This window comes from Pelobates fuscus, chromosome 3, assembly GCF_036172605.1.
Source record: "Pelobates fuscus isolate aPelFus1 chromosome 3, aPelFus1.pri, whole genome shotgun sequence".
NCBI lineage: Eukaryota > Metazoa > Chordata > Amphibia > Anura > Pelobatidae > Pelobates > Pelobates fuscus.
In genome coordinates, this window is record NC_086319.1 from 15,013,319 (window position 1) to 15,028,407 (window position 15,089).

The window sequence follows — 15,089 nt, forward strand, 5'->3', positions numbered from 1 at the left end:
GTAGGGAGTTCTATTCTAGATAGTTCATCCTTTACAGCTTCAGATAAGCCGATTCGAAATTGGTTGCGCAATGCGCTGTCATTCCATTGCGTTTCTACTGCCCATCTTTTAAATTCAGCGATATAATCTTCAACGGGTCTATGTTTTTGCAGCAAGGTTCGAATTGTTAATTCAGCAGTATTTTGTTTGTAAGGATCTTCATAGAGAAGAGACATGGCTTTAAAGAATTCCTCCAGTGAATCTAAGATGGGGTCATCATTGTCCAAAAAGGAATGGGCCCAGGACATAGGTTCACCTCTCAGAAATTAGATAACTGAAAAAACCTTAGATCTTTCTGTGGGATAAGATCTAGGTTTTAAAGCAATCAATAATTTGCAGGAATTAAAAAACTCCCTATATTTGGAACGATCACCATAAAATTTTTCAGGGTTACATACAGCAGGATCGCTAGTTGAGTGCAGAACAGTATGAGGAGAATGCGTTTGTAAGTCTCTGACATAAGTGAGAATTCTTTCATTTGTAACTTGCAAGTCTTGCACACCTTGGTTAAGTGTATCGACTCGTTGATTCAGCAAAATTACTTTAGAATCGAAATCTGCTGGTTCCATTACAAAGGCTGGATTATTCTGTCACGTTCACAGTAAATGATGTGGAACACAACTGCAGATTTGTTAGGACTTTGATCTTTTATTAAGACACTTAGATGGAACTGAGACTTCAGTTCCAGAATTACAGTTACTGTTTCTTTAAATAATAAATGGTTTGTTTCATTTAGCATTGACAAGGTTCAGAATTCATTAGCATCCGTTATTCTTGTTAACAGTTCAAATTATAAGAGATTATATACATTGGAATTATCAGCAGCAAGACTGGTGCAGTATAACTTAAATAATACTTGTTTTGAGGGATGCTGTAGCAGGCTTGCTGAACAACTTGATAGAAGACTTTAGTATGAAGAAATAAGATTATCTGTAGCAAGACAGGTACAGCTGAACTTGAATAATACTTGATTTGAGGAAAGCTGTAGCAGGATTGCTGAACAACTTGATAGCAGACTTTAGTATGAAGAAATAAGATTATCTGTAGCAAGACAGGTACAGCTGAACTTGGATAATACTTGCTTTGAGGAAAGCTGTAGCAGGATTGCTGAACAACTTGATAGCAGACTTTAGTATGAAGAAATAAGATTATCTGTAGCAAGACAGGTACAGCTGAACTTGGATAATACTTGATTTGAGGAAAGCTGTAGCAGGCTTGCTGGAGAACTTGATAGCAGACTTTAGTAAGTTGAAATAAAGCTTTAACATTGTTAGCTCTTAACTCAGAGACTGTAAATTACTTAACTTCTGGAAGTAGAGGGATTGTGTCCCCAGCTCTCCTCAGAGGCGGTTGCTTCAGTGAATCGTTGCCGAGAGTGTTGGTAGTTGTCTGTGATGAAGAGAGATGTTGGGGACTTGAATATTCCTCCAGTCCGGTCTAGTAGCGAGTGGTCGTCTCACCGAGGTATGTGAGCCGGTGAGTTTGGCGCAGTACGCGTTTCAATAATCCAGCGTCTATCAGCTGGTGCGGTCGCATTAAATAGCCGACCGCGGCAATCGGGGTGTGGCTAAGCTCCGTCAAACCCGGAAGCATGAGGAGACATCGGGAGGCTTAAGGCCTGACAGTACCCCCACCCTAATGAGCAACCTCAGGGTGCTATCTCAACATGGTTTAGAAGGGTAGCGTCTATGAAAAGCAGAAATCAATTTATCAGCATGGATTCCAGAGGAGTTTTCCCAAGTATCTTCAAGTTCCCAAGTTTTCCCAAGTATCTTCCATCTAATGAGGTATTGTAATGAGCCACGATGAATCCTTGAATCAAGAATTTTCTGAATCTCGTATTCTTCTTCACCCTGGACTAAAACAGGATCAGGAGGAGTAGTAACATCTCTACGTTAGGGGTCAGGATGATGAGGTTTAAGCAAGGATACATGGAAAACCCGGATGAATTTTCAAAGTAGATGGAAGCTTTAATTCAACAACATTACAGTTGATTATTGACTTAATTGGAAATGGACCATGAAAAAGGGAACTTAACTTCTTAGATGGCCAATTTATGAAAATGTCCTTTGAGGAAAGCCAGACAAGATCCCCAATCCCATAATCGGGGGAAGAATTTTCTTTAATATCAAAATTTTTTCTTTGAGTGGATGATGCAAATTCCAAAAGTTCATGTAAAAATTTGAATAGGGATGACATATGAGAGATTTGATTCGAAACAGAAGAATTAGACGAAAGATTTGTTTGAGCAGGAAACAAGGAGGGATGAAATCCATAATTGGAAAAAAATGGAGTCATCTTGCTATTAGTATGATAGGAGTTGTTGTATACGAATTCTGCCATGGGCAACCTGGTTATCCAATGGTCTTGTAAGTGAGAACAATAACATCGTAGATATTGCTCTAAGTATTGGTTGACTCCTTCAGTTTGTCCATCAGTTTGGGGATGATATGCGGATGTCAGTTTACGTTGGATATGTAGAGAAGCACATAATGCGTTCCAGAATTTGGAGGTAAACTGAGTCCCTCGATCTGAAATGATTTCGTCGGGCAGTCCATGAAGTTTTACAATATTGTCAAGAAATAATTTTGAAAGTTCAGAGGATGAGGGTAACATCTTTAAAGGGATAAAATGGGACATTTTCGTGAAGCGGTCCACTACCACTAGAATGGTGGTATGCTGTTGAGAAGGGGGAAGATCCACCAAGAAGTGCATAGAAATGGATTGCCAAGGTTTTCCGAGAATCGGTAGGTTCAATAATTGACTACTTAGGTACTGAGGTCCTTGTTTGGATCTTTGGCAGATTGAACAGGTTTTAACATATGATTTAACGGTTTTGTCTTGATGAGGCCACCAATAATATCTCTTGGACAATTCAAGGGTCTTTTTTATACCTGGATGATCTGCCAGGTTAGAATCATGAATACAATTGAGCACTTGATTTCTGAAAGCAGGAGGTACATAAATTCGGTCTTTGAAATAGTAGAGACCGTCTTTCTTCGATAGTTTAACTGATGTAGGAAGATTAAGAGTATCTTTACTGAGTCCTTTTATGTCGTCTAGAAGGGAAGATAAAGTCCCAACGACTGTATGAGGAGGAGGCTCCAGTTCGGTGTCCGAATAACACGAGGTTATAGCTGGTTCTTTAGTAGGCTGAAGGATTGGAATATGTTGCAAGCATGTTTTCTTGCAATAATCGGAATTAAAGGTAAGAGAAAAGGGGGACCAAGAGATTTGAGGGTTGTGGTTCCTTAACCAGTTGATCCCTAATATAATAGGAAAAAACGGTGATGAGATAACATCAAATATAAGATTTTCAGTATGAGTATGATAGTGGTTACTAATAAGAGGGATGGTTTCATGAAGTATTGGTCCCGATGAAATGAGGGACCCGTCAATCACTCTAACAGGAACAGAAGTTCTTTTACGAATACAAGGAATTTTATTCTTTGTTACAAAGGCTGAGTCGATGAATACTCCATTTGCACCGGAATCGATGACAGCCATGGTCATAATTCTTTTATTGTCCCACTGTAATATGAGAATGATAGGGGACATTTGCGTATTTGCTGTAGAAGGGAGTGCACTTAGGATGGAAGAGGCATGACACTGCCTACTGCCCTTTATTCGTTTCAATAAAGGACAATCAGAGACCAAATGAACTTGAGAGGCACAATACATGCAGAGGTTTAATATACGTCTTTGATTTTTCTCTTCAGGAGTGAGGGGACTTCTTATTACCCCTATTTCCATAGGTTCGATTGGTAAGGATGGGTTGTCAGAAGGCTTTGGAGGATGACATGATTTTTTCCCAGTTGAAGTTGAGAGAGCCTTTTCGGCCTTTCTTTCTCTAAGCCTTCTGTCAATGCTGATCGATAGATGAATCAGAGCATTCAAAGTCGTAGGGAGTTCTATTCTAGATAGTTCATCCTTTACAGCTTCAGATAAGCCGATTCGAAATTGGTTGCGCAATGCGCTGTCATTCCATTGCGTTTCTACTGCCCATCTTTTAAATTCAGCGATATAATCTTCAACGGGTCTATGTTTTTGCAGCAAGGTTCGAATTGTTAATTCAGCAGTATTTTGTTTGTAAGGATCTTCATAGAGAAGAGACATGGCTTTAAAGAATTCCTCCAGTGAATCTAAGATGGGGTCATCATTGTCCAAAAAGGAATGGGCCCAGGACATAGGTTCACCTCTCAGAAATTAGATAACTGAAAAAACCTTAGATCTTTCTGTGGGATAAGATCTAGGTTTTAAAGCAATCAATAATTTGCAGGAATTAAAAAACTCCCTATATTTGGAACGATCACCATAAAATTTTTCAGGGTTACATACAGCAGGATCGCTAGTTGAGTGCAGAACAGTATGAGGAGAATGCGTTTGTAAGTCTCTGACATAAGTGAGAATTCTTTCATTTGTAACTTGCAAGTCTTGCACACCTTGGTTAAGTGTATCGACTCGTTGATTCAGCAAAATTACTTTAGAATCGAAATCTGCTGGTTCCATTACAAAGGCTGGATTATTCTGTCACGTTCACAGTAAATGATGTGGAACACAACTGCAGATTTGTTAGGACTTTGATCTTTTATTAAGACACTTAGATGGAACTGAGACTTCAGTTCCAGAATTACAGTTACTGTTTCTTTAAATAATAAATGGTTTGTTTCATTTAGCATTGACAAGGTTCAGAATTCATTAGCATCCGTTATTCTTGTTAACAGTTCAAATTATAAGAGATTATATACATTGGAATTATCAGCAGCAAGACTGGTGCAGTATAACTTAAATAATACTTGTTTTGAGGGATGCTGTAGCAGGCTTGCTGAACAACTTGATAGAAGACTTTAGTATGAAGAAATAAGATTATCTGTAGCAAGACAGGTACAGCTGAACTTGAATAATACTTGATTTGAGGAAAGCTGTAGCAGGATTGCTGAACAACTTGATAGCAGACTTTAGTATGAAGAAATAAGATTATCTGTAGCAAGACAGGTACAGCTGAACTTGGATAATACTTGCTTTGAGGAAAGCTGTAGCAGGATTGCTGAACAACTTGATAGCAGACTTCAGTATGAAGAAATAAGATTATCTGTAGCAAGACAGGTACAGCTGAACTTGAATAATACTTGATTTGAGGAAAGCTGTAGCAGGCTTGCTGGAGAACTTGATAGCAGACTTTAGTAAGTTGAAATAAAGCTTTAACATTGTTAGCTCTTAACTCAGAGACTGTAAATTACTTAACTTCTGGAAGTAGAGGGATTGTGTCCCCAGCTCTCCTCAGAGGCGGTTGCTTCAGTGAATCGTTGCCGAGAGTGTTGGTAGTTGTCTGTGATGAAGAGAGATGTTGGGGACTTGAATATTCCTCCAGTCCGGTCTAGTAGCGAGTGGTCGTCTCACCGAGGTATGTGAGCCGGTGAGTTTGGCGCAGTACGCGTTTCAATAATCCAGCGTCTATCAGCTGGTGCGGTCGCATTAAATAGCCGACCGCGGCAATGGGGGTGTGGCTAAGCTCCGTCAAACCCGGAAGCATGAGGAGACATCGGGAGGCTTAAGGCCTGACACTGTGGCTCCGTCCCTGGCCGCCCTAAATACGCAACATACACGAATATATGGCTTCCATGGGTCGCACAAGACGCACCCAGATGACGCCCTCAACCTCTAGAACCCAGGGGGAGACCCTCACAGAATCCATCAGAGGGTACCTCCAAACACCGGCGGTCCTGGCAGCCCGCCTCGAGGCCTCCAACATGGCGCCGGTATCCCCAGGCTCTTCAATGTCGGAAGCTGAATCCACGCCGGAACTCGAGGTGAGGCCTTCGCCTCCGACCCCAGACTGGTACGCGCTCTTTGCCTCCCTGCCTAAGAAGGAAGATCTGCAGCATATGGTAGAGGAGGTGAAGGGCGCGATGCAGACAGAGATCGCGACAGTTCGCGCTACAATTTCAAGTTTGGAAGAAAGAGTCAGCACCCTGGAGGAGAGAGATTCCCGCGCAGCAGGCCCCAACTCACAGGCCTCCAAGCAGCAAGCAGCACAGATCACTGATATGAGGCTTCACCTGGAGGATTTAGACAACAGGAGCAGGAGGCACAATATAAGGGTGAGGGGGATAAGGGAACCCCCTGACCAGGAAAGTCTTAAAGCAATCCTCACACGCCTATTTAATATGCTCCTGGGCCGCCCACCTGATGCAAAAATTGGAATGGATAGAGCCCACCGTGCCGTACGCCTGCGCCCGCCACCAGACGCCCCGCCGAGAGACATCTGCCGCATCCAAGACTATCAAATTAAAGCCGACATCATGCTGCGGGCGCGGGCGGAGCGGGCCTGGCGCTTTGAAGGTCAGATGGTGGAGCTCTATAATGATCTCTCACACCTTACCCTGCAATCAAGGAGAGCTCTACGCCCGGTTACACAGGCACTGCAACAAGAGCGGATCAGGTATAGATGGCTGTTTCCCTTCGCTCTCCTGGCCAGACGGGGGAATGCAGAAGCGGTCATCCGCACACCAGAAGACGTCCCGACCTTCACGGAGGCATTTGGGGCTCCCAAGGATCCAAATCACCAACTGGATGACATGCCCCCTCAACGAGAGGAACATGGGGCAACCGGCAGCTAGAAGATACCCATGGGAAGGAGAAACAGGACTGGACGGGCCCTCTTCAATACAGGCTGGTCCAGAGGAATAGGAGGAGAGGCAGAGAGGTGACCTGGTATGAGAGTGGACTGAGCCCTTTGAACCGAGATCTGGTAACGTAACCCGGCATGCAAATGCGGGGTTTACTGATGCGAGACTGAACTCTTCCTGCACTTTTATACCCAGGCTTTTCCTTTTTCTTGTGTCTCTGCTCTCCTTTACTCTCTCTGGCTCCGCACCGAACTCTCCCTCCTGCACAGTCCGGCTTTGGCCCCCTCTTCCTCCCTCCCCCCTCTCTCCTCCCCCCCCTTTATTTTTACTTTTTTATATAAATTTTTTTTATTATTTTTTCCTCCTCCCCCCTCGGGGGGAGGGGGTCCCCTCTTTTTGACTCCTTCTGGTGGAGTGGGTGTGGGGGAGGGGAGATATGGATCAATTACAGCGGAGGAGGAATAGCGGTCCAGGGGGACAGGGGAGGGGAGGGAGACATCCTCCCTGCAACACGAGCCCTCACGGAGGGTAGATAGAAGAGGGAGAGGAGGGACTCGAGACCCAGGCCTGAACAACACACATGGGGCGGGGGGGGAGGGGGGCGCTGGATCCGAGGAAAAGGGGATAAAGGATGGGCTACCAGGGAGGAGGGGGCGCCACGGGGGGGGGGGAGGAAAGAAGGGCCGGCCTCGCGGGCTCTCACGGTCCTATTGGCCCTTCCCGCCCAAAAGCAACACACCTGGGCTCTCTCCCGCACACGATCAAAGGGACTCCCGGATCAAGACTCACAGCTAGCCTCACAGAGCTAGGCTCTGACACAGATAGCCCAGAGGCCTACACACGGGGGAGGGCACGAGGGTTCTGGGAAGAGCTCAATATAGGTTCACAGTGCTTGAGGACACCTCATGCGGGGGCACCCTGAGGAGGAAGGGTAGGGTACTAAGAGATACACACACGATCGCACACTAGGGCGTAAGGGAGCACCTTGCACTACTGACTGGGTTCAAAAGACGATTACATCGGGGGGGAATCTATGGGATAGGGACGTCGAACTCTAGGGGGGACCAACCACATAGGGAAAACAGGCACACGCGCAGACCTGCAAAAGCAGCACTCACTATACGCATGCTGGATGGCCGAAAGGGCATACCTGCACTACTACTCACATGGAAGACCAGAGAGGCCCCCTTTCATAGATAAACAACAAATCATTAACTGGGGGACCTGAAGTTACCGACATAGGGCGACAGGGATGGACGGTTCTAGTGGACAACTCAGGGACACAGACGACCCCCGCGGGTGCACTGCCAGGAAATTGAAACTCGAGGAGTGGGGAGTAGACACGAACCCTCACTGTTGAGTTTTGAGGCACATTGCCCTTATCTTACCCGCTAACGGCGGAGCACCTGACATCACACAAAGACTATCAGGCCTACTGAGCGGTAGGCAACCTCACACCCCGGCAACCCCTTCGGTCGGATCTCACCCTCGTCCTCTGTGTTGTAGACTCTGCCCTCTTGTTCTACCCCCTCTTGTGAACCCGGAGGTCGGCGGGGCTGCCGTGCCGTTCCTGGGGCCTTACTCTGGGGATCAGCTTAACGGGGGGGACATGTCGGGAGAGGGAACATCCCTTCCCCATGGTCAGAGGAGGAATAGGGGGGGGGCTGGTGCTGTACACCCTGAACGCGAGGGGGCTTAATGCCCTACAGAAAAGAGCCAGGGCGCTGCGGGAACTCAGGGCGCTGAAGGTCTCCGTGGCGTTCTTTCAGGAGACCCATTTCTGATCCAATCAGGCACCAAGATTTTCCAACAGGCATTATCCAGTGTTTTTTTTTTTCTAACAACCCTGACACAAAAACAAAGGGGGTGGCGATTCTTTTCGCAAAGGACGTGCCCTTCCAGAGAGTGGCGGAAAGCACAGACCCGCAAGGGAGGTACCTCTTTCTGAAGGGCACAATCCACCAGGCGCCGTACACCTTTGCCAACGTGTATCTCCCAAACAAGGGGCAGAAAGCATTCCTGAAAACGGCCCTCGAACAATTCGGGGAAGGTAAGGTAGTATTAGGAGGGGATTTTAACATACCCGTGCATCCTGAGATGGACACGTCCACGGGCAAGACAACGCTACCAGATCACGTGATACGGGGCACTAAGGCTCTGCTACGGGACCATATGCTAATAGACTGCTGGAGAGCAGTCAACTGCGATACCAAAGACTTCACCTTCTACTCAAACGCGCACAAGTCCTATTCAAGACTGGACTACCTATTTCTACAACATAGACACTTAGATGACCTTCAGTCGGCAAATATAGCGCCGATGACGTGGTCAGATCATGCGCCGGTCATCATGGCCCTTAAACATCCATGTCCGTCCAAAAAGCAGTGGACTTTGAGATTGAATGAGGCATTACTGGAGGACCCAACGATACGGGCGGACCTCGCCGCAGCCTCCGAGCAGTTCTTCCTAGAGAACGACACTCCGGAGACCAACCCGGCCGTGGTGTGGGAAGCATACAAGTGCACTATCCGAGGGCTCCTGATTAAACATGGAGCACAACAAAAAAAATGTCGCACCATAGAAATTTCCGAGCTAACGGCCCAAATAGCGGATCTGGAGGCGCAACATAAAAGCACCATGGACGAGGAAGTCTACAAACGCCTGACGGCGGTCAGGGCACAACTGCAGTCATGCCTCACATCTAAAATACAATTTCAATTCAGACTAGTCCGGAAAGCCTTTTATGAACATGGCAACAAGTGCAGTAAACTATTGGCAAGGGCCTTACGGGCCAGGAGGCAAAAATGTTTTGTTCAACAAATAATATATGAAGGAGACCGTCACACAACCCCCCGGAAAATAGCGGAAGCTTTCAAAGCATATTACGCTTCCCTCTACAACTTACCACCCACGACGGGAGAACTGGAAGCAGATAAGATGAGGCTGCTACACGAGAAACAAGAATACGTGGCCCGCCACCTCACCTCCCGGTTGGGAGAGGAAGAGAGAGACACCCTGGATGAACCCATCACCCTGGAGGAAATGCTTCGGGCGGTGAAGTTAGCAAAGGCCGGGAAAAGCCCAGGTCCGGATGGGTTCACTGCACATTTTTATAAGACCTTCGCCAGGGAACTGGCACCATACCTGGTGAGGGTCTTCAATGCAGTTAGAGAGGGGAACACACTGGAGAACAAACATGCTCCTGGCCCATGTGGTGGTGCTCCCGAAAGAAGGGAAGGACCCGCAAGAATGTGCCAGCTATAGACCGATCTCCCTGTTGAACGCCGATCTGAAACTCTTTACAAAGATGTTGGCACTCCGCATCCAACCCCTCCTACCGAGGCTCGTAAAACCAGACCAAGTGGGATTCATCAGAGGGAGGGAAGCACGAGACAACACGGTCAAAGTGATCAACCTGATACACGCGGCCCAAAAAAGGTCGCTCCCGGCCCTGTTTGTCTCAACAGATGCGGAGAAGGCGTTTGACAGGGTAGATTGGTAGTACCTGATGATGGTGCTCAAACAGGTGGGCCTGGGGCCTCACATGATGGCATGGGTGCAGACGCTTTACAGTAAACCGGCAGCTCGAGTAAGTGTAAACGGGATCCTGTCTCAACCATTTGACATATGCAACGGGACCAGGCAGGGGTGCCCCCTCTCGCCCCTGCTCTTCGTCCTCAGTCTGGAGCCATTTCTCAACGCCATAAGGAGAAATGAGGGGGTGAGAGGGATTGGGGGTTCCTGGGGGGAAAGTAAGATATCGGCATATGCAGATGATCTCCTGTTCTCTGTTACGGACCCACATACATCCTTGAAAACGATTATGCAGGAATTTGACGTGTACCATCGGGTGTCCAATTTGAAAAAAACTATGGGAAATCCGAAATTCTCAATGTCGGCTGCAACTCACGAGCGGTGCGAGAGCTCCGAGAGGAGTTCCCCGTCCACAGGTGCAAGGAAGCACTGGGATACCTGGGGATTAAGATCTCGGCCAGATTGTCCGACCTATACCGGCTTAACTTCACCCCACTCCTGGGTCGAATTCAGCAGGACCTCCAACAATGGACGCTCCCACACATAACATGGTTGGGGAGAATAAATGTCCTGAAGATGAACGCCTTACCCAGATTCCTGTATCTTCTCCAAACAATACCGATTGCTATCCCCAAGGAGTACTTTCTCCAGGTGCGCAAATTGTTCGCCCGCTATGTGTGGAACGGAAGACAGGCTAGATTGCGATATGAGATCCTCACACAACCGAAACACAGGGGAGGCTTGGGATTACCGGACTTGAACACATACCGCCAGGCGGTACATCTCCAGAGGATCCTCGAGTGGACCCATGCCCCTCAGGAGAAAATGTGGATCCGTCTGGAAGGAAGTTTACAAGATACAAGAAGACGGTGTTACCGCATCTGCTTAATGCGGCGCGAAGCCTCATACCCGGCCACTGACGGAAACGGAAGACGGTCCCCACAACAAAAGACTGGATACACAGAGTGGAAGAAATACGGGAGGCTGAGGAACTCATACTATCAGCAGCGGGCAAGAGGCAGAGATACCACCAAACGTGGTACCATTGGACGAGGTGGCTAGAGAAGGAAGCGGAGGGAAGGGGGGGTCAGGCCTGAGGGGGCGGGACAGAAGAGGGGGCCCGGGGGACGGCAGGCTCACCCTCGACCTTCACCCTGCGTTGACCTTTTTCCTGTCTCCCCTACCCCCTTATTGTCCCTTGGGAGAGATCTCCACCAACGGAGGGGAAGCGCTGGACAGATACCCATACAATAGGCACACAGGGGAGGGGTACATGCACAGGAGTTCACTGCGACATGTCGGGCCGAAGAACAAACAAGGGGAGGAGGACCGACGGAGTAGAGGTGGACTAGGAGAAAGGGGGGGGGGGGAAGGGTGGGAAGACAAGAGAAACGGACTGACATACAAACAAGAGACACTCACGCAGCAGAGGAGACAGACACGCGAACGCAAACAGGACACTAATCAAAACATGGAGGGTAGTTTAGATACTATCACACACGCTACAACAGACGGGGAGACGGAGACTAAGCCAGAAAGCTTTGAACAAACGAGACCGAGAGAACCACAAACTAGAAGGGAACACTACCTTGGCAGAAGCCACATAGGCAACTAGCAATTTGATAGCAAGCAGCACACACAGAACCAACGGCATTTGGAATCAGAGATGCCCGAAGTGGGGAATGGGGGGATAGCCCCCGCTATGCTTTAACAGGGAAGAAGCGATAGGGGAGAGAAATGCAAACTAGGAGGGGGTACACTGAGGGAGAACCTATCGGGGGGGGGGGGGGGGGGAACATAAATGATACGAGGTTAATAGTCAACATTTTAGCTATACGTTGAGACAGGGGCACTCACTGCTATTTGGGATCACCAAGTATAGAGGGACGCTACAGAGCTCTGTGAACAATAAAGCAAAAAGCAGCGGAACGACTTATATGCTTATCCTTGAAATGTTAAATCTAATTCACGCTAACTGTACTACTATATGAACACTGTTTCCACAACCTGTGAATGTAACCATTCTTGCTACAATAAAGGCTTTAATAACTAAATATATATTTATGTATCCTGTATCTTTGGTTCAAACCTAGAAATATGTTTTGCCACTAATTCTTTGGTTTGGGGTCTTGGTATAGAAGCAATATTAGCTTCTATAGTAACCATCAACTACAGACTAAAGCTTTTTAATCCCTCCAGCTCCTGTTTTGTTTGGGGTTTGTATATTTTTTAAAATTTCTGATTTTTTAGAAAAACTTAAAGGGACTTTCCAGAAAAGTCACTTCTTCCCACGTTTCCTATTGTATTTGTAGATATTGCGCATGTTGTAGATATTGAAATGCTGTGTGGTAAGTATACCAACAATTCCATATAATACATTTTATTTTGGTTCAAAATATTTTGGAACTAGATATAAAACAGGTCCATGTTTAGTAAAGAGGTAGAAACATAGAGCATGCGTAATCGTTTTCAACATCTGTTTAAAAGAATTAAGCTGTAGAGGAATAACATTCAATTATCGATGATTTCTTTGTACAGAGCCATTTGCTAACATCCCACCTCCCCTCCCACCAATTGCCCTCCAACTACCTCCCCTCCCACCAACTGCCCTCCAACTACCTCCCCTCCCACCAACTGCCCAAAAGAGGAAGCTTGTTGAAAACACCGGGACTGTGAATACGGCTAAGTTGAAGGCCTGAGATAAGGTATTTAGATATCTTTGCACATATATCACTTATACTTACAATGTGTATATTTCTGTACAGGGGTGTTTACCTGGGGATAGATTGAGCCATGAATGTAGGGCCCTATAGCCCTAGATCTTTTTACCCATATCTGCAGGACTGGCACAACTTTAAAATGCACCGCCCCATGCAGGGGGGTGCCCAGAGGGGTCGGTGGGGAGATGAAAGTTTTCCCACACTGGCCAGTTGTATCCACCGTAGGGGGGAGCCCAGAGGTGTATGGTGTGTATGTGTATGTATGTATGTATGTATGTATGTTTGTGTGTGTGTGTGTATATATATATATACACATACACATACACCATACAGTTGAAAACATTGCCGGGTTAACCTGCCTTTAGCGCTGCTGCCCAAATAGAAGAATAAAACTCTACTATTTTAGTTAGATGGTCTCAGAAGATCATCTGATTGGTGCAGCATTCTTCCATGTGACCTAGCCCCATTGGATTGTCTGAGTTCATTAACATTGATGGTCTGACCCAAAGAGGCGGAGCTTGAGTGGAGTGAATGGCGAGGGGAAAAAAAGATAAGTAAATAAGGTATTTCTAAGCTGTGAATTAATATAAATTAATAATAAAGCGTGTGTGTGTGTTGTAACCTAACAATTTTGGTTCACGCGGCCTGTAAACTAAGTTGTAAAAATTGTAAGGCTCTTGTGTACTCAAGATGTGACCTGATAGAATTAAACACTATTTGGTCAATTTAAGGATCTATTCAGAATGTGTGAATTTTTTTTTATTTTTGTCACATTGTAAGAAATTATGACTCTATATATTAAATAGAAAATATAATGTTTAATTGTGCCCCATTTCTTACAACATTGTGCGAGCTATGTGTGGTTTAATTTTTTTTTTCAATTAGAAATCTTTATTTTGCCAAAATGTAATGCTTGTAGCTTAGCGTGTGCACTATACACTCAGGAAAGTAAAATGGTTTCTTTTTAATTTACAGAGAAACCGGACACTAAATACTAAATCGACACCGGATACTAGATCAATAAAGGGCTTCCCAATTCTTAAATGCCTGTGTCCAACCAAAGTGCCATTTTGTACCAAACTCAATGGATGTGACGACGAGTAGTTTAGATTTTTTTGAGGACTGGATGAGTATTGGGATATGTTTATGCTCTATCTCTCTGTGGGAACAACATGTATCACTTTCAGAAACAAATATCCATACACTGACATTACAGGTTAATGAGCAGAAAGAAAACTGAGCCTGTCTACCATGGGAGGACATTTAAACAGATTTATTTATTTTCGTTTCCTATGGCTGTACAACACCGTGACATGCTTCTATGGAAGGGGACCCCAACGGAAATACAGCTTTCAGAATCCATTCTAACGGATTGTAAGCAGCTTTTTAAAATGGGACAATGGTAACTTTTTCTGGGTCTTTTACAGAACACATGACTGAAACAAGTCTTAAAAACAAATACTTTTGTGAATCGTGAAAAAAAAAAATCTCTGTTTTGCAGCAGTTAAAAATGGTTTACATTTGCTGAATGAAAATGTCTTCTCTTTATTTTAAAGGTTTAATGTGATTATCTTGCACAATCTCAAAACACTGTAATTGGGGGAGACAAACCACAGAGCTCTGTATTTAAACTGACATTCCTTTAAGGTTTAAAATATACATTAGAAATATGGTTTTTAGTCACACAGCAGGGATGGGCATTGAAGGGGGGCACAATGCAATATAACTATTACAGCTCCGTTTAATGGCTCAGTCTGTGGATACAATCCCATTTGTTTGTCAAACATTTCGGTAGTGGTTTGATTTAAAAAAAACAAAAAAAAACAGGGCTTCCCAGCACTGAGAGGCTGCTCCCGTCTTGGCCTTCAGCCTATCAGTGCCATCCTGGTGGGACAAAATTGACAGACACCCACACTCTGCACATAATAACTACAATTAACTACACTGAACTCGTGATTATAGTGCACAGAGTGCCCCTTCAAGTTCTTCCAAAGGATTTGCCACAAATTGAGTAAAGTGTTTATATGTGACAGGTAAGCTAATTAAGGTAAAAATGGAATTGCATGCACTGATATTATGTAAGCCCTTTCAGTAGACTCTTCCCAGGTCAGTGAGGTCCCATTTCCTTAGGGAGTACAATGTTGCTAAAGAGAACAGTATATTGTGA

The 15,089-nt window shown here is 45.5% G+C and overlaps 1 protein-coding gene across 5 annotated transcripts in view; it reads left to right on the forward strand.

Moving 5' to 3' along the window:
* The window catches only part of FAM118A (family with sequence similarity 118 member A), a 34,927-nt gene extending 20,563 nt beyond the window's left edge, over positions 1 to 14,364 (forward strand). For 4 of the 5 annotated variants that reach the window (XM_063446737.1, XM_063446738.1, XM_063446739.1 and 1 more), the window contains 2 exons: positions 12,741 to 12,907; positions 13,898 to 14,364. In XM_063446737.1, the coding sequence (XP_063302807.1) occupies positions 12,741 to 12,901 (161 nt within the window). In that variant the 3' untranslated portion in view covers positions 12,902 to 12,907; positions 13,898 to 14,364. The remainder of the gene's footprint in view (positions 1 to 12,740; positions 12,908 to 13,897) is intronic. The other variant, XM_063446742.1, reaches the window with a different exon arrangement.
* The last annotated feature ends 725 nt before the right edge of the window (positions 14,365 to 15,089 follow it).